Raw genomic sequence first — 19,300 nt, 5'->3', positions numbered from 1 at the left:
TTAATGTTTAAATTGTCTTAAATCAGGATTGTAGAATATACAAGTATTACCAAATAATTTCCACCACATTGGCACTTTTAAAGAATCTCGTGCACTACTATGAGGGGGCATTGGCACAACTATACTTCTTTAGAAAAAAGAGGGGGTGCTGCAGTAGATTTTATCTTTGTTGGGAACTTGAAACACCTGGATTCAGCAATGACAGAATAAAATGGTCAGCACACTCCAGAAGCATTTGAGAAAAATGCAGTTTGTCAAGTGATGATTAAAAAAAAAATACATACATACAAGCACACACACGCTCGTACACACACATACATACATACATACACACACACGGGAGGGGTTCCTTGGAGGGGCATTATGGCAAAGTGGTGCCCCACCCAGCTAAAAGCAAAGCCAACATCGTTGAGAGGCAAAAAGTCAAAAGGTTTGGCTTGGGCAAGAGAAGAAACAAAGAGAAGCTGGCAGAGATGGACAATCTGGAGCCTTGGGCACTGGATTTTTATGGAATGATGTGGAATAATAGATTGGCCTCACAGTGGGTCACCTTCTTTCCTGCCTCTCTCCCTGATCAGGTTGGCATGCTAGCATTAGTGGCCAGCTAAACTGAATGTCCTCAGTAGGGCAAAAGGGCTATTGGGAAGGAATCCAGCGAACAGCAGAAGGTAGGGTTTGGGAGGTGGTCATCTGTTCCCACTCTAGGACTGTCTTTCACATTCCTACTCCTCCCCTCATGCACACTCTCCACCTCCTCTTGCCTGGAAAGGAAAAGGTGTGTCTGGGTTTGAGTTTGGCACTTTCTGATGAGTGGACATACTAGAAAATTCAACTCAAACAAGGGGGCTGCACCAGCGAGGTAAGAATGTTTACCAACCAATCAGACTTTGGTCTCTAGGATATGCTTGGAGACTCCCCAGAGACACATGCTGCAGACCAGAACTAAACACTTACTCCTTTCTTCTCTTGGGTAGCAAGGCCCCCATAAAATTTTCTATTATTTCTCTAGATGGCAAATAGTATTGAAATAACACACAGCATTCCCTACCAGATAAAAATTCATCCAATTCCATCAAGAATCATGAAATCTCTACTGCATCAAAGGGCCCCTCTCTGGAGCCACTCAGGAACCTGAGGGGTTAGGGCAACCTGTCCTATTTGCTATCCTTCTACTTTTGGGGTCCTGAGTTTCCTGGTGTAGGTCCACCGCCAGCAATGGACCCCATGCCAGCCACTGGTACAAAAGAGGGCAAAAAGGACTGGGGCTTAGCACCATCTGCTCCCTAAGGAAGCTATTTGGACTCACCCCAAGAAGTTGGGTTTGTTTGGTGTATGGTTTAGGTTTCTGGTAAAAATCCTCTTATATGATTTCATGCTACAAAAAAGACCTTTTTTGGCATAGACACGAGAGGGAAACTGGTTCCAAGCAGCTAGTCACCCCTAAATAGGATTAAAACTAGACAATCAGGAATGTAGCTGTTGTCTCAGATGCCGGCCTTCATATCCTTAGGCACGAGGCTACCTGACCAGAGGGCCGAGTTCTTCTGGGCAGGCTCTGACGGTGTGCTGCCTCCCACAGTGCTTTCTGAGATACAACATTAATGTCCCTTGCCTCATATATACCAAAAGGCAGGAAGGAGGACTGAAGGGATGACAAGGGGTGGAGGAGGGAGGAAGAATGAGGGGAAAAGAAAACACAACAGCCAAAAGAAATGAAACAAACCACGCAACAGACTACTTGAAGTATAAGCTCCAGACTTAGTGTTATGGATCAAAGGCATCTCCGGCGGTTCATTTCCCGTTACGTTTTGTGCAAAAAAACACTGAAGTAGTGTTCAGTCTACAATAAAACGATAAAGCCAATCTCCCCTTCCCTCCCCCTAGGGGAAAAAAAGGGAAGAGAGAAAGAAACCCAAACTGGGACGCCTTCTTTCAAACAGTCTGCTTTGGGGGAAGGGGTTCTTCATGCTCCATCCACCAGGGTGGGTCCTAAGTGCTATTGAAGCAGGGCTGGGGAAGGGCAGGGCACAATCCTGCCAGCAGCCAGAGGCCAGACTTCCCGTTGCTTCTAGTGGAGATGTCCCTCGGCTATTGGGTGCTGCTGTCTTCCTCAGTGGAAACCTAGGGAGGCGGTGGCATTTGGCACCTCTATTGGCCTCAGCTTCAAAAGGACTCAAGTGAAACACTTGCTTCCTTTGGCACCTGGGATTCAGGCTCATTTGCAAGCCCTGGATGTCCATTATGGTCCTAAGGCACCCGGCCTTCTTGCCTAAACAGCCTGATTCTGACTTTGGCAATGCCTGTAGACCCACCTCCCTTGGAAAAAAAAAAAAGTGCCTGTGCTGCCCCCCACCCCAACCTCCCAGACCCCCAGGCACGGGCAGCTCTGGACAGCAATCTGTGCAAGTGCTTTGCCAAGGAGTCACCAACAGGCTCAGACTCTCAAATGCAGGCCTGAGAAGCTTCTGAAGAGGTCCTCTTTCCTTCCAACAAAAAAGGAGCCAATGCCTGCCTCTTTCCCTTGAGATCACTTAAAAGGAACACTCCACCTGCTTGTCTCCCCTGGATGGGCCAGACCAAGGCCCTGGGATCTGTCCAGCTGCACCATCTGACACAGGCCCTTCTGAGGGACCTTGGGCCTGAGCAGAGCAGGAGCTGTCTGCAGAGCTGCATGGGAACAATCTGACTCTCCTGCCATGGGCAGCAGCATGCTAAAAAGCCAGAAGCAGAGGTGGGGAGCTCAGGAACCCCGAGGAAAACCTCCAAACCAACCACAAGACTTTGGTGTTCGATGTGTGTGCTGAATCACTCGGTACACTGGAACATCTTCACCATACCAAGAAAGGGGAGGCTCGAGGAAAGGGGCTGCTACCCACTCACAAATGAGGAGGCATCAACAGAGCATAGATGAGTATTCCCCCCACCCACCCCCACCCACCCAAAAAATATACAGTCAGGCACTTCCCAAGGGTTGGCAGCTGTTGCTTGGCCAAGCTCCCACCTTTCGGAGCCCATTGAATGAAAATATAGCCTGTAGCAAACTATATATAGAACATCAATAACTTAAAAAAAAAAGAAGAAAAATCACAGTCTCCATATCTTTTATAATCAAGAAGAAAGGAAAAAAAAACTTTTAAAAACCCAGACTATATTATATGATGCACTGAAGGAGGCAGGGGGATGGCTTGTTGGGGTCTGTTGGTCATTGGATGGGGTAGGGGCTTTTGCTTCCATTCTTGGGAGGAACACCACTCCCCAAGCCCAACATCATCACAGTGGGCTGTGGATCCTGGACCAAGCAGGGAAGAGGGAAGCAAGCAGGTCTGGAGATGTTGACTGAGGCCCCCTGGAGCTCAGGGAGGGGGGTATTGACTCCCTCCACCCCCCAGTAAGTTCAGTGAGTCCATAAAACTTGGCCAAGAGGTGGGAACTTGTAACCGAAAATAGGGTACAGTTTTTTGCTTAGTTTTTGTTTTGTTGTTGTTTTTTTTTTTTAAAAAAGCGAGCGACAAAAAATCGAGCCCACGAGAAGGCCGCCTTTGCTGTTGGCAAAAGGTGAAGAGGTGCACAAGGTGTGGAGAAGAGTGAAGTGTATCCCCTGATAACTGTGAAATAAAAGCCATTTGTTAAAAATATGAAAAAAAAATCAACTACTCCTGTGGACAGAGACATGAGATCCAAGGTAACACTGAGCAAAATTCGCCACTCCACAGATCAGACAATTGGCAATCATTACATCATTAAAAAGTAAAGATATTTTTCCTGTAATTTTTTTTTTCAAAAAAATTTTTTTTGGTCTTTTCTTCACGTTGAGGCCTCTTAGGGGAGAAAGCAGGGTCAGACCAAGTTATATTCTTTCAGATTGAGCTGTAGGATGGTGTCTTTGACAGCAGCAAAGACGAAGCGGATGTTCTCCGTGTCTGTGGCACATGTAAAGTGAGAGTAGATGATTTTGTCGCTGTCTGGGTTTAAATCCACAAACATCTTGAGGATAAACTCCCTGGCTGCCTGGGCATCCCTCTGTGGTCCTGAAACAAGGATAAAGCAGAGAGGGTAAAGGAGTCAGTTATATTTACAACACAAGACTCTTCAGGGAATATATTCAATTGTGCCTCTCTAGGTTAGAGTGTAGGCCTTCCACAAGGACCCAGGAGAAGAAAGTATCAAGCCCCTCTGGATTGTCAATGTATCAAGAATTCAATTTCATTCATTTCAAAAGTTATTAAGATATATATGCTGAACACTGTTCTAGGCACAGAACACATGGGGAGTAGTCCTGGCTGCGCCACTAAATGGGATCAAGTCATTTAACCATCCCGGGATTCAATTTCCCCATCTGTAAAATAAGGCAGTGGGATCTAGTATCTCGAAGATTCCTTTGGCCACTAACATTCTAAATGTGTGTGTGTGTGTGTGTGTGTGTCTGTGTGTGTGTCTGTGAGTGTGTGTCATGGACCCCTTTGGCAGTCTAGCGAACACTTCTCAGAACCAAGTTTTCAAATTATTGAAGGAAATGCTAAATTCAGCTAGAGGCTAATGAAAATAAAGATGCAATTTTTTTCTCTACTTGAGTTCACAGATCCCCCGAACTCTATCCACAGATCCCTTACATGAATCCCACAGTAAGAACTCGTGTTTTGAAGCATCTTTGAGTACCAACATTCTATGTTCCAGGATCTCTTTGAACCTCTCTTGGTCTATGATTCTATGAAATTCTAGTGAAACTGACATTTTTCGAGTCTTCCATCAAGCTATTTCTCTCAAAAATCTAGCTCCATAGTAGTCAGTACTAATTCCTAAACAACAACCCAAAAAATCCCCCACGCTCAGACCATAAAACCCGAACTTTATGAATCCCCTCTGGCTTATTCCAAGCACTAATATTCTGTCTCTGTCTCTAACCATCCCACTTCACTTCTCTCCCAACAAATCACCGCATCTTGATGCTACTATTGCAAGCTGTGCTATCCAGCTAGGTCCTGTTCTCAGGTCACCTCTCTGGGACTCACTTCTCTGATCCATCTCCTTCCTTCTTTGGGCCTCCTCAATAACAGCACTGAAAATGAAAGGTTTTAAAGTATGGGAAACAAGCAAGATGACCTAGAAATCTGAACGCAGGGAAACAGATGACTTCACAAGTGGGTTTCACGAGACTCGGTCAAATGAGACCCATGACTACATTACGGAATTGGAAGGATATCCCTTATTCAAATAAAACAGGAAAAGTTAAAAAGTAGGGCAGAGGGGAGGAAAGAAGATTAGGACTTTATAACAGGAACATATTCTTTACAAGGAAACCTAAGGACATTGCGCAAAGCTTAATGGATGTAAAAGCAGAAGCACTTTTATCACTGTGGTACATCAGAGACCACCTAGCTAGAAGCAGGAAGTATACAAAAGATTTGGAAAGCAAATTATGACTGGCACAAAGGTATGATTTAGAAATGATGGGAGATGGCAACTGCTGGACAGTAATCCAAAACAGAGCAGGTAAGAAAATTATTGATTTGCGTTAATGATAATTTCATCCTTAAAAAAGTAAAAGAACCAACAAAAGAAAATTACATTCTGGATCTGATTTTCATGAAAGGAAAAACTAAGTTACTAGGTAGAAATGATGAGAATCTTGAGGGTAAGTGACCATCCCATCTCAGAATTTGTGACAGAGAAGGAAAACAGAGCATAGTCTTATATGACTCTTGGATTTGGGGACATAAAAGATCAATGGGCTCAGAGAGACAATAAGGAGGATCTCATGGACAAAGATTTTACAAAGAAATGCAGGTCAGAAGGTATAAGAAGCTCTCAAGAATCAGATTTTGAGGCTCAATAGAAAAAATTGCAATGATGAAGAAAAAGGAGAGCTGTCTAAAAAATGATACAGATGAACAAGGAATTCACCAAAAACCTAGATTTTTAAAAAATATGTACACAAGTTGGAAGCCAAGGCAGGTAACAAGGTTGAACAAGGATGAACACCCAAAGTGCAACATGGTCCCAAAAGAGCAGTGTTAGGAGAACTAAAAGCTGAGACTGAGGAGAGGCTGGTAGGAGGACCAATGACAAAACATCTCACTCCTCCTGGCAGAGGAGGAATGGATTCAAGGGGCAAAATTTTTAAGACCTGGCCAATGCAGGAATTGGTTTTGCTTGACGATGCACATTGACTAAAGAAGTTTTGTTGATTTTTTCCTTTTCCAGTGGGAGAAGCGGGTAGGAGGAAGAGAAAATGGAGTTTTGTTAGATGGAGGGTAGAAAGGGAATATTTTTAGGTATCCTGGAGAAAAGGAAGTCGGAGAGGGAACAGAACCACAGCTCAACATGGATAGGACAGTGACTCATGACAGGCTGCTTAACTCTTACTTGTGTTTGTTTTATCTTCCAGGGAGAATTCTTTGCACGGAAAAGGACAAAACAAATTGGCAATAGGGATTTGACACCCAAGATAAAGAGGGAAATATTATGTGAACATCTAGCTGTCTTTAATTCACCCATTAAGCACTTAATAAACATTTACTATAGGACAGGGCCTTGGCCAGGCATTGGGATACAAAGACAAAAAAACCCAACCACCCCCAGTCCCTGTCCTCAAGGAGTTTATACTATATTGGTGAGTAGGGGTGGGGTGGGTTTGCTGCGTGCCCAGGAGGACACATGGACAACATGTACTCAGATAATTGATTACAAGATAAATTCAAAAAAATTGCAGGAGGGCACCAATAAATAGAGGAATCAGGTTGGACCTCATTCGTATGAGAGCTGCACTACCTGAGCTTGGAAAGGAATCTGACAGGTGAAAGGAAAAACCAGGTCCATGAGAGAGTGTGTGCAAAGGCACAGAGATGACAGATGGGAGGTTCTCTCTAAGTCCACAGAGACAAAGGAACCACCTCCTTGGGGGCTGACAGAACTGACATGAGACTACGCTGTCGTTGTCAGCAGCTTCTGAAAAGCTCTGGAAAGCCAGAGATATCACAGTATTGGAGAAGGGTAAGTGTCCCAGTTTTCAAAAGGGTGAACAAGATAGAGTCAACAAACTTTAAGTCAATAAACTTACCTTTGACTCCTGGCAAGATTGTGAAATGTATTATTAAAAAAAGATGGCTACTGAACATCTTAGTAAAAGGAAGCAAGGATCAGTAAAATTCAGCATGTCTTCATCAAGAACAGGATACAAGTCTTATTTTCTTTTTTGAACACAGTTAGTTCCTGGACAGGTAGATCAGGGAACGTGTGTGTGCGTGTGTGTGTGTGTGTGTGTGTGGTATTAGCCTCTTATCTTGTAAGTCTGCAAATTCAGCACTCAGAAGCATGATTAATAACCTAGATATTAATAACCTTTAACCTAGATATTAGGAAAGCCAACAACAAAAACTTCCATGCTATTCTTGTAGAAAACATGTTGTAGACTAAATAACTAAACAATTAGATAGATTTGGAACTGGTGGAATGTCCAGACTCAAAAGAGTGGTAATAGTTCGTGTTTGATGTCAACTCGGAAGGTCTCCAGTGGAGTATCCCAGGGATCTAGGCTAGGCCTGTGCTGTTGAACATTTTTATCAACGAATTAGATCAAGGCCTAGATGGCATGCACTGGCAGAAGTGAGAAGAGAGAGCTAACACCCTGGGTGACAGAATCAGGATCCCAAAAGCTCTTGTCCCAGAACACTGAGACAAAAGTCATCAGGAAGAAGTTTCATAGAGATAAATGTGAAGTCTCACACTCAGATTCAAAAAATCAACTTCACAAGTATAAGAGGGGGAAGGTGTGGCTAAGGAGCAGTTTGTATGAAAATGTTAAGTCACTGATATAATACAGAAGCCAAGAAAGCTAATTAGATTTTAGCCTACAAAGAGAAACAATAGAGTATCTCTGACTACTACCTCTGCTCAGATCAGATCACATCTTAATTATTGTGTTCAGAAGAACATTGATAATCCTGAGAGGGTCCAAAGGAGAACAAGAAGGGTGGCAAAGACCATATCACATAAGGATAGTTTGGAGGAACTGGGGATGGTTAGCTTGGAGAAGAGAAGGCTTAGGGGAGACAGGACCAACTATTTTCATGCATGTGAAGGGTTGCCACTTGCATGATAAATTAGACTTGCTCTTCTTGGTCCCAGAAAGTAGGAGGAAGAGCAAACGTTAGAAGCTGTAAATTTATATTTGAAATCAGGATCAAGCCTTCCAATAATTGAAGCAATCCCCAAGAGGAAGAGGCTCCCTTATCAGAGGTCTTCAGCAAAGCCTGGCTGACCCCTTTCTGAGTACATGGTAGGGAATTGCTGTTCAAGCATCAATTAGACTAGATAGTCTCTGAAATCCCCTGCAACTCTCATTTTCTGTGATTCTTTGAAATTTCAGAGAAGAAAAGCAGCATGTGTGCCCAAGTGAATAAGATCAAACTCCACTGAACAAAATGCAGAAAGCCTCACTTCTCCAGCTAGAAGTTGAAGCCACCAGTATCCTGCTACAAGTCTGGCCACGTTTGTCAAACAGAATGGAAAGCTTCTATCACTCCCGCCACCAGAGGGCAAGAGACTCCAAGGGAACAAGAAACTCACTGATAGGTAAAATCCTCTAGAAGCAACAGAGGAACAGGGGTTTGGTCCAGGAACAGGAATGGAGAAGGCGGATTAAGAAAGAAAGGCAAAAGGGGGAATAGTGAAAAGTAGAGGCAAAACGTGCCTTCCCCTCAGAGAGCTGGGTTACCACTAGCTTGTCAGACACAGTCCCAACCTCAGAAAAGAGTGTGCACACTCTGAAACCAGGGACTGTTTATAAAGCTTTCTGTCTTTGTATGCCCAGTACTGAGCCCAGTGCTGGAGGGAGTAGGGGAGCAGGTACTTAATAAACATTCGTTCAACTTGAGAGGTGACTGGTCATTACAGACAGAAAGGTTGGTCACAAAGTTACAAAACCTGTTTTCTTGGTTAAAAAAATATATATCTATATCTATATATATAGATATATATATATGTGTGTGTGTGTGTGTGTGTATATATATATATATATATATATTAACAACAATATCAAGCCTATGTGTAATTACAATGGCCAAAATGGGTCCTAGATAAAAACTGAAAACCTGCCCCTCTCTCCCTGCTTTGCAGGGGCTCCCAGAGTTCTGGGCACTGCACATACTACTGTGGCTCTTTGGCAGGGCTCCCTAGTTCAGCTGGACAGCTTTTTTCTCCTCACTTCCAGAAGGTGGGATGAGGCAGAAGAATGTATAGGTGAAGAATGCATACAGAAATAAAAATGATGTAAAAGCAAGTGATATCTATTAAAAAATCTATCTTAAAAGGGCAATAAAAAATTGAGCACCATCTCCAATGAACTTCATGTCACCAAGCTATCATTAAGGAAAATGGTGCTACTCAGAGAACAAGAATGAGAAATGTCCAGCCACTCTCTCCTTGCCTTGTATCTCACAAAAAAAAAAAAAAAAAAAAAAAAAAAAGGCCAGAGAATCAGCATTCCCTACCTCAGAGGGGAGTTAAGTGATTAAACAATTTATGATTTTTTTAAAAAAGTGTTTCAAAAGGGAAACATTAGGTATTGTTGTTATTCTAATTATCTAACCCCATGCTACATTAAGCCTATAAACCTTTCATGCTGCTTTTACACTACATCAAGGCAATTTGCCTGGAAGAGAAGGGAACCAAGACATCTGTCTAGAACCAAGTCAATTCTTCTTAGCAGAACTGGATTTCACATTCCTGAGCAGATGCACACAGGATGAGGCAGCAGTGATCCAAAGCCAGCTCCTGACATTGTAATTAGCGCTCCATCTTGGCTTCTTTTCTCTTCCCTTTCCAAATGTTCCTGGCCTCGCTCCCTATTCACTTACCAGATTCTCTGATAATAGAAAGGTTAAGAACACATGGGCCTTTCCTTTTTACTAATTCTTAGTGTTGGTATAAAAAAAAAAAGTTGGTTGATAGAGAAATTCAAAAGCAATGGCCTTTGAATCCTCTTTGTGTTCTAGTATCAGCATAACCCTGTTCCAGATGAGAGGACTGAAGGTGACCTCTCTCTGACATCAGACACTCTCTTCCTCTCTTAGATGCTCCTGGAGGGCTGCACATTGATGATACCCTCTCATCCACAATGAATCAAAGCTACTTTCTCCTTCATGGAAGCAGGCAGACTACTGAGTGATAGGAATTCACTGGCACATCAACCCTGGCACTCCCTGACTGGCATAATGCCCGATGGCCTAGTAGCTGGCTGACAGCAGCCAGCAGAGGGAGCTCTCACTGCAACACTGTCCCTCCTGCCCACTGGCCCCACCCCTACCTGTCTGCCCCAAAGCTGGCAAAGCTGACATGACCCAGGCAATTAATCCTGTCCTTCTGCCCAGCCTGCCATCCTCTACCTAATGTACATTTCTGTTTCAAGTGGCCTGAGGTCAGATCAATTTGTCTCTATCACATCCTTCCATTTGACAATCAACTGATGCCAGATGGCATCACTGTTTCCCAAGAGGCCTCAGGAGGATGCTCAGCTAGAGAACTGCCTGCTCTAGAAAGCACACCTTTGACTCAGGGTCAACGGGAAGGTCAGTTTTAGCGAGAAGATTTTTCTAATTACATGGTAAGCCCAATGAACCCTTCCCCCTTTAAAAATCTCCTCCCAACTAGAGTCTTACCATCAAACTCTGGGAAATAGTCCACCAGGTGGGAGTATAGGATCTTATCTTCCAGCAGATCCTTCTTGTTGAGGAAGAGGATTACTGAGGAATTCTGGAACCAGGGATAAGTGATGATGGTCCGGAACAGGGCTTTACTCTCCTCCATTCGGTTCTGACCAGGGAAGGAGAAAAGGGGAAAAGGAAGAACAAACTTGGTTAAAGGGCCATTTTTCTTTTGGCTTTTCTTTGTATTCCCTCCATTTAGCACAGTGCCTGCCACCTAGGAGGCACTTAATAAATGCCTGGTGACTGACTGAGTTTGGAAATATCTCAATAATGGGATAAAGGCCAATCACCTGGTCACCTCCATATACATTCAACTACAAAGGTTTCTCTCTCTCTGTTCTTTAGAAATTCCTAAGGACAAGCCCATAGAACAGCAAGCATCCATCCAAACAGCCGCCCTTCCCATCCCGTTCTTTCTGGTCTATGTCCCCAACTCCTACCACAACTCAGAGGAACCAGAGCTCTAAAATGTGCTTATAGGAATTAAAACCTATTTCCTGGTTTTCCTAATTTAATAGCAGAACTGCTGTAGCCATAGGTCACCAAGAGAAAGCCATCTCAGAACCAGGGATAGTGAAAGGGAAAGTGGATGAGGCAGGGCAAGGGTCAATCAGAGCAAGTTAAGCCATCACAAGGAATATATCAATCTGATAGCTCCTTTCCCCTATAGGCAAGAAAAACTACAAACCCACTCACACAAACACAGTAACACTGCTCTCAGAAAGATTTCATAATACTCTATAAACCCTGCATTCTCACATGGACAAATTGCTTAGTCCTACAGCATCTTTTTCTAGGTGTTTGAACCCAAATGTAAAAATTAATTAACTAAGTAGGGCTTATTTCTGAAAATTCATCACCTCTAGGATCTGGAAAGACATTAAGGTTTCAGAGCAGGGTTTCTGTCACAGAATCCTTAAAACCTATGAATCCCCTCTCAGAATAATGTTTTTAAATGCACAAACAAAATTTATAGGATTACATAGGAAATTACAATTATATCAATACCTAGTTATCAAAATATTTTTTTAAAAATTTTTTTGCAGACCCTATGTTAAGAACCCCTGGTTTTGTGGAAAGAGTGCAAATTTGGTTTCAGGAGAAATGGGTTTTAATCTGCTGCTTACTAGCCATGTGTTTTGGGGTAAGTAATTTTACCCCTCAATTTCAAGTTCTCCATGTATCTATGAATCTGGAGAATACTACTTTCACTTAAAGAGCAGAACTGCTGTAGCCATTGGTCACCAAGAGAAAGCCATCGCAGAACCAAGGATCAGTTAAAGGGCAAGTGGGTGAGGAAGGGCGAGGGTCAATCAGAGCAAGTTAGGCTGTCTCAAGGAACATATCAATCTGATAGCTTATTTGTTCCCTCCCCACAAGGCTGATGTAAGGAAAACCGTTTGTAATGTACAAGGAGAAGGTTGGACATAATGACATTTAAGGACTCTTCCAATTCCATCATCCTTTGTAAGCATAAGTTATTATGAGGGGCTCCAGTGCTCTTTCTTGTCCTCTCCCCACCCCTATTCCCTTGTTCCGAAGGCTCACCTACCTCATTGTCAGACTCCACTAGAACTTGGTCATATTCGCTAAGAGCAACTAAAAACATGATGGACGTCACATTTTCAAAGCAGTGGATCCACTTCCTTCGCTCTGATCTCTGTCCACCAACATCCACCATTCTGAGGAGGGAAAACACACCCCAGAAAATGGTCAATAACTTCAGAGAAGGTTTGTCTCCAGGTCTTCCCATTGTGAATCCATGAACAATGGGGTATCCTCCTACCAACAGTTCAGATCAATAATTGGCACGCCATCTCCCAAAGAAGGAGGTGAATGTTCCTTGAATATTGTTCCTGCAGAGCTCAGAGTTATTCAAGCACAGGCTAGACAACCACTTGCCCAAGACCCTGGAGAGGGGATTTATGCTTCAGAGCAGAGGTGGGATCAGAAGCCTTTTTAAAAGCACTTTGAGCTCTAGAATTCTGATTTAGGGAACTCAAGAATAAGTGCCCAGTCAATTAAATCAAGCCAATCCATTTTAAAGGCTGAATGGGCTCCTTCCCCAAAGTATGGCACTCAACACTGCTATGCTAACTTAAATGAAGGGGACCAGTTTAATAACACTGACCCTCTACACAGCCTGAGTGAAAACCCTTCTAATGGCACCCAGGCACTGGGCTATAGCAGTGGTAGACTTGGTCCTCTACCATATACCTTTCTAGAATTCCAGGTGAGTCTACCATTATTTACTGACAGTCTGTAACATGGTTAATAAAGGAAGCACCAAGTTCAGGTCACAGCCTCTATAACAGCTTAAAAATTTCCCCTAGCTAGTTAGCCTATGTCACAGTGATGTATTGGAGTCCTGTACCCAAAGAGAAAACGTTTTTGTAAGTAGTCTCGACAAATTTCATTAAGCTTCCCTACATTAAAGTTCCCTACTGGGCCCTATGCTCCAAACCTGTGAGTAGAAATATATCGTGAGCTACATGGTGATAGATGTCTATTGTGCCAGCAGCTAAGCCCTCTGGAGGGATGTGTAGCCAAGTTAAGATAACTAGCCATGAAGAGGCATCACTCACAGAACAGGTGGCGCAAAGGAATGCTTGCAGTGAGGGAGCGAGGAGAAGCCATTTTAAAGGAGCTGATCTGCGAGTCAACTGAAATTTAGGTTAAAGAAGGACCTTCCCCACAACAGATCTCTTGTTCTAGTCCCTAAAACTGGTGGCACTGCAGATCAGGCTACAGAAGTGGCTCTGGGTGGCAAGTAAACTGAATTAGAACCTCCCAGTTGACGTCTCTGTGGGCAACAGGCCAACAGGCTACACTCTGGTGGGGGGGGAAGGAGGAGACAGGACGAGGGACAGGACACGAAAGACAAGAGGTGTCTGCTGGGCACCGATGCCAATGACCAAGGTCCAGCCCAGTCTTCCACTTCAAAGTCTTGCTGATCGTGCTTAGGCTGGGATGCTCACAGACCTGCAGTTCTAAGTCTAGGGGTGGTCCCTTCACCAGGCTCTGGAATACCCTGTACAAAGTTTAACCCAAGCACTTATCAACCCACCCAGAAGGTGGGATCTAGGTACCTAAAGATGATATTCTCCAGGTCGAAAGGGTATTCTATGATCCCAGTTGTGGGGACTCGAACCCGCAGCACATCCTGTTGGGTGGGTAAATACCCAGTGGTGGCAATACGGTCAACATCAGTTAGGTAGCTAAAAAAAAACAAACAAACACAGGAAGGAGGATCCTTTAGGTCAGCAATGTAAAGAAAAAGGGAAAGGGGAGAGTAGGGAGTTATCCTTCTATGATTTTTGATGCTTCTTTAAGCCCAAGATTTCCATCAGAAATGGGAGCATGTTTTGTTAATAGCAAGCACCCAGGCTCAAAATCTCAGTTATTACCTTAAATACTTTTCCCTGCATCTCATTTCTCACACCCAGTCACTAAGCTCCACCATTCCACCTCTGTAAAATTTTCTGCTCACTCCTTTCTTTCTATTCCCCATACAGGCCCTCATTACCACCCAACCTAGACTACTGCAGCAGCTTCTTGACCTGCCTTCTGGCCAACATCTCCCCTTCCTCCAAGTTCATCCTTCGTGTATTGACAAATTCCTGTTCCTTAAAGAACCATTCTAGTTCCGACATTCCTCTGCTCAAAGCCTTCACTAGCTCCCTAGTGCTTAAAGGGTAAAGTCCAAATTCCAAAGTCCAGTATTCTGGGTCCCCCACAATCTGGCCACTCCCTACCTTTGTTTTTCTCTTACCCTCCTTGCCACCATGTACTCGACACAGCATCCAAACTGGACTCTTTGCTGTCCCTGTTACGCAATTTCATGCTTTCCTCTATTCACACCAATTCCACCTTCTCAGGATCCTGCAGCCCCCTTCTCTATCTCCACCTGACGAAAGCCTGTCTTTTAGGACCTGGCTCACATGCTGCCTCCTCAACAAAGCCTCACCTTTTCTTCCCTGCTAGCAATGATCCTTCTCTCTTGTAAGCTCACAGTGCTTTGTTTCATCTCTCTGCTAGCCTATAAACTATGCTTCCTAAATATTTTTAACGAAATGAGGAAAAGAAGGCGAATGAATATACACACTTCATACCTTCTCCCTTCCTATAAGAGACTTTTCTGAGGACAAGATACTACCAATAGGTTATTTGAGAACAGGCAGAAGGAAGGTATCAGTGGCTCTATGAAGTACTGGGGCTGAGGGGGCCATACAGGGTGAGAAAACCTCAGAGAAAAAAAACAACTTGTTCACTCCCGGGGCTCAGGCTTCTCAAGCACATGAGCAGGAGGTGGTCTTTTGCATCAATGCCTTAGAAACAAGGCTTTAAATAAGTCAGTCATCTTATTTTCCCATATCAAGAAAAACCCTTAGCACCTAAGATAATACAATTTACCAACAAGACAACACAGAAACATGCAACGATTTGAGGAATGGTCAAAGTGACCAAACAGCTTTTTTTGTTCTCCAACCTAGCTTCTATAATGTTCTCACATGGCCACCAGTGGACAAGGGCCACTTGGAATCACTTCCAAAGGAAATGGTGCCATGTGTCTATCCTACAGTCAAAGCTACCCACCATTTCCTAAATGAAGGCAGCTGCACACTCAGCAGGCACCTGGGAGAAGGGACTGAGGGGAGCACTAGGAATCTTGAGATACCTATCTGACCAGTCTCAGGAAGAAGCCAGTCTGTCTGTATTTAAGAACACATAAGCATTGACAGATATTGCTATATGAGTAACCTCCAACTTACATAGGCAGCCTTAATTTTGGCTATTTTATTTCAGAAAGTGATAGACTAACAATAAAACCCCAAACTGCAATCTTTCTATCCTTTTGGGAGTCTTACAGGAATTGATGTGCTCTGGTCATTCTACAAACAAAACAGAGCCAAGACCTGACTAGAGTCTATCCTGATGTGGCAAAAACCTGTTCTAACAGAATTAAAGCAGGACAATTACTTGAATTTTCAGAAAAATCCAGCCAAGTACAGAGAATCTATGGGCAACTCAGACACAGTCTCATTTGTCACAGCTCCTGTTTTTCTACTAAGTGTCAGACAGATCCCATACTTACTATTTGGCTGAGTCGGAGAGCTGATATTCTCGCCTCCTGTCATAACACTCCTGGATTCCAGGGTCATTCCACAAAGTCTTAATTGCACTTACATATTGATGCTCAAATGTTGTGACCTTTTCAACATCCACCTCTCTAATCAGCAGTGCATTGGCCTAAAGCAATAGGAAAAAAGAGAAGGTTAACTGGTTCCAGGTCCGGCCAATCTGTGCCCTTTTCTCACTCAGGTATTAAATCTCACAGTCAGTCCATCAGGCAAGCTGTGAACATAACTAGCTTTGGTGACACGAAGAAGCAATTTAAAAACTGAGGATTTCCAAAATCACTTCATTTTTACTTGAATATTCACCAGCTAGAAGAGAAGGTTTATTACTTAGGTGCAATTACATCAATAAGGTTTTCCCAAAAGCATACCACAATGGCTTCAGTGAAATGAATATATCCAGAAATTAGCATAGCCAGTAGGGAACAGTAATTTTACCCAAGTTTTTTTTTTTTGGTTTTGTTTTGTTTTTGCTACACATATGAGGAGGTTTTGTCCTCACATACATGTACACTTTCCAAAAAACCTGAAATGAAATTTCTGCCCTAATCCAATTGGGTGGAACCAGATGGCATTTTTACTAAGGAGAACATTCAGTTCCCTTTCTTAGACCTGTTTGGTTCTAATCTGATCAATGTGATTTCTCAAAAAAATCTGAGTTGAAAGGGATTTAAGGGTCATCTAGTCCAACCCCTATCAGAAACATGGTGGCAGGAGCCACAGAAGGTCATCACCAAGACCAAGCTCCCACCCCATTTCAGAATCCCCATTATAAGGTTACTAACAGGGCCTCTGCTTGGAAACTTTCAGTGACAGGAGTGCAGTATCTCACAAGGTAGCCAGTTCCACTGTAAGCTAGCAGTAGAATGTAAGCTCTGTGTGGGCAATGACTGTTTTCCATTTTGTCTTTGTATTCCCCGCACTCAACCATCTACTTACATAATAGACAGTTAATAAATACTCACTGAATGAACAGGTAGAAAATAGTTAGAAAATTCCTTCTGATATTGAGCCCAAATGTTTTTTACTTTAACTTCTACTCATCAATTCCAGTTTTGCCTTCTGGGTGCCACAAAAAATAAATCTGGTCCCTCTTTCATGTAATCTTAAAAGTAAAGGCACAAATATTTAGCATAAATATTTACTAAATAACTAGTATGTGAAAGGCACTGTGCTAGGTGCCACCAATGCAAAGACAAAAATAAAACATTTCCTGTCTTCAAAAAGCTTATACTCTACTGGGGAGATAGAACAGCTATAGAGATAAGTAAAAATAAAGTATTTGAGCAGAAAAGGAACACTTTTGAACATTTGAGCAGAAAAGGACAATTGGAGAAGGGCAGAGATAAATCAAGGAAGGCTTTACAGAGATTGTAGCTCCTGAACTAAGTCTTGAAGGAAATCAAGGCTGTTAAGAGGAAGGAGTAGAAAAGGAGTACATTCCAGGCATCAGGGACACCCTGTGAAAAGGTATCATGAGGTTGGACTTACACCAGGAATGCAGGATGTCATATTGCTATTAGGAAAACCATAAGCATAACTGGTCATATCAACAACAAAAACAATAAAAATCATATGATTATATCGATACAGAAAAGACTTTTGACAAAATACAACACACATTCCTATTAAAAACATTAGAAAGCATAGGAATAAATGAAGCTTTTCTTAACACCAAGAATGAGCATTATTTATAATGGGGATAAACCAAAAGTCTTCCTAATACGATCAGAGGTAAAGCAAGGATATCCATTATCACTATTATTATTCAATATTGTATTAGAAATGCTAACTATAGCAATAAGAAAAGAAAAAGAAAATTGAACGAATAAGAATAGCCAATGAGAAACAAAATTAATGCTCTTTGCTGACTAAATGATGGCATACTTAAAGAACCCTAGAGAATCAGTCAAAAAACTTTCATATACAATCAATTTAAACAAAGTTGCAGGATATAAAATAAACCTACTTAAAATATTAGCATTTCTATATATTATCAATAAAATCCAAGAAGAAGAAATAGAAAGAGAAAATCCATTTGAAAAAACTGCAGAGTATAAAATACTTATGAGATTATCTGAGAAGACATACCTGAGAAGTTTATTAATACAATTACAAAACACTTTTCACATAAATAAAGACAGATCTAAACAATTAGAGAAATATTAGTTGCTCATGGGTAGGCAAAGCCAATATAATAAAAATGACAATTCTACCTAAAAATTTATTTATTCAGTGTGATACCAATTAACCTACCAAAAAATTATTTTAGAGTTAGAAAAAAATAACAAAATTCATCATATTCATCTGGAAGAACAAAAGATCAAGAATATAAAGGGAATCAATGAAAAAAAATATGAAGGAAAGCAACCGAGCAGTACCAGATTTCAAACTATATTACAAAGTAGCGATCATCAAAACAATCTGATACTGGCTAAGAAATACAGTGGTTGAGCAGTGGAACAGATTAGATACATAATATAGAGAGGTAAATGATTGTTGCAATTCAATATTTGATAAGCCCAAAGACCCAAGCTTTTGGGACAAGAATTAAAACTTAGGAAAACTGGAAAGCAGTCAGGCAGACACCAAGCATAGACCAACATCTCATACCATATACCAAGATAAGGTCAAATTTGGTATATTATTTAGACATAAAGGGTGATATCATATGCAAATTTGGGGAACATGGAAACAATTAACTGTTAGATCTATGGATAAGGTAAAATTTTATGACCAAACAAGAGGATGAGAGAAGGTAAAATGAAAAATTCTAATTACATGAAATTTAAAAGATTTTGTACAAACAAAACCAATGCAGCCAAAATTAGAAGGAAAGCAGGAAATGGGGAAGGGGAATTTTTACAGCAAGTTTCTCTGATAAATGTCTCATTTCTCAAATATACAGGGAACTGAACCAAATTTATAAAAATAAGAGCCATTTTCCAATTGATAAATAGTCAAAGGATATGAACAGGCAGTTTTCAGACAAAGTAATCAAAACTATCTATATTCACATGAAAATATGCTCCAAATCACTAATAATTAGAGAAATATAAATTAAAACAACTCTAGGGCATCACTTCATACCTATCAGATTGGCTAATATGACAGAAAAGGAAAATGGCAAACGCAGGAGGGGATGTGGAAAAATAGGGAAACTAATACACTACTAGTAGACTTGTGAACTGATCTAACCATTATGGACTGCAATTTGGAACTAAGCCAAAGAGCTATAAAACCGTACTTACCCTTTGACCCAACAAAACCATTACTAGAGTCTGTATTCCAGAGACCAAAGAAAAAGGGAAAGGATATACAAAATACACACAAAAATATTTATAGCAGCTCTTTTTGTGGTGGCAAAGAACTGGAAATTAAGAGTATGCTCAAAATTGGAGAATGGCTGAACAAGTTGTGGTATATGATTGTGACAGAATACTATTGTGCTGTAAGATA

General features: G+C 41.9%; 1 protein-coding gene across 1 annotated transcript in view; it reads right to left on the bottom strand.

Annotated features, from left to right (window-relative positions):
- Positions 1 to 1,738: 1,738 nt before the first annotated feature.
- Positions 1,739 to 19,300, bottom strand: part of GNA11 (G protein subunit alpha 11) — a 74,274-nt gene continuing 56,712 nt past the window's right edge. Inside the window, exons 3-7 of the mRNA XM_027853176.1 lie at positions 15,799 to 15,953; positions 13,793 to 13,921; positions 12,256 to 12,385; positions 10,656 to 10,809; positions 1,739 to 4,028 (exon numbers count right to left, since the gene is read on the bottom strand). Of these exons, the coding sequence (XP_027708977.1) occupies positions 3,838 to 4,028; positions 10,656 to 10,809; positions 12,256 to 12,385; positions 13,793 to 13,921; positions 15,799 to 15,953 (759 nt within the window). The 3' untranslated portion in view covers positions 1,739 to 3,837. The remainder of the gene's footprint in view (positions 4,029 to 10,655; positions 10,810 to 12,255; positions 12,386 to 13,792; positions 13,922 to 15,798; positions 15,954 to 19,300) is intronic.

This window comes from Vombatus ursinus, unplaced genomic scaffold (genome assembly GCF_900497805.2).
Source record: "Vombatus ursinus unplaced genomic scaffold, bare-nosed wombat genome assembly UNPS02009918.1, whole genome shotgun sequence".
Lineage (NCBI taxonomy): Eukaryota > Metazoa > Chordata > Mammalia > Diprotodontia > Vombatidae > Vombatus > Vombatus ursinus.
Note: the sequence above shows the minus strand (reverse complement) of the source record. Positions and strands in the feature narration are given on the sequence as shown.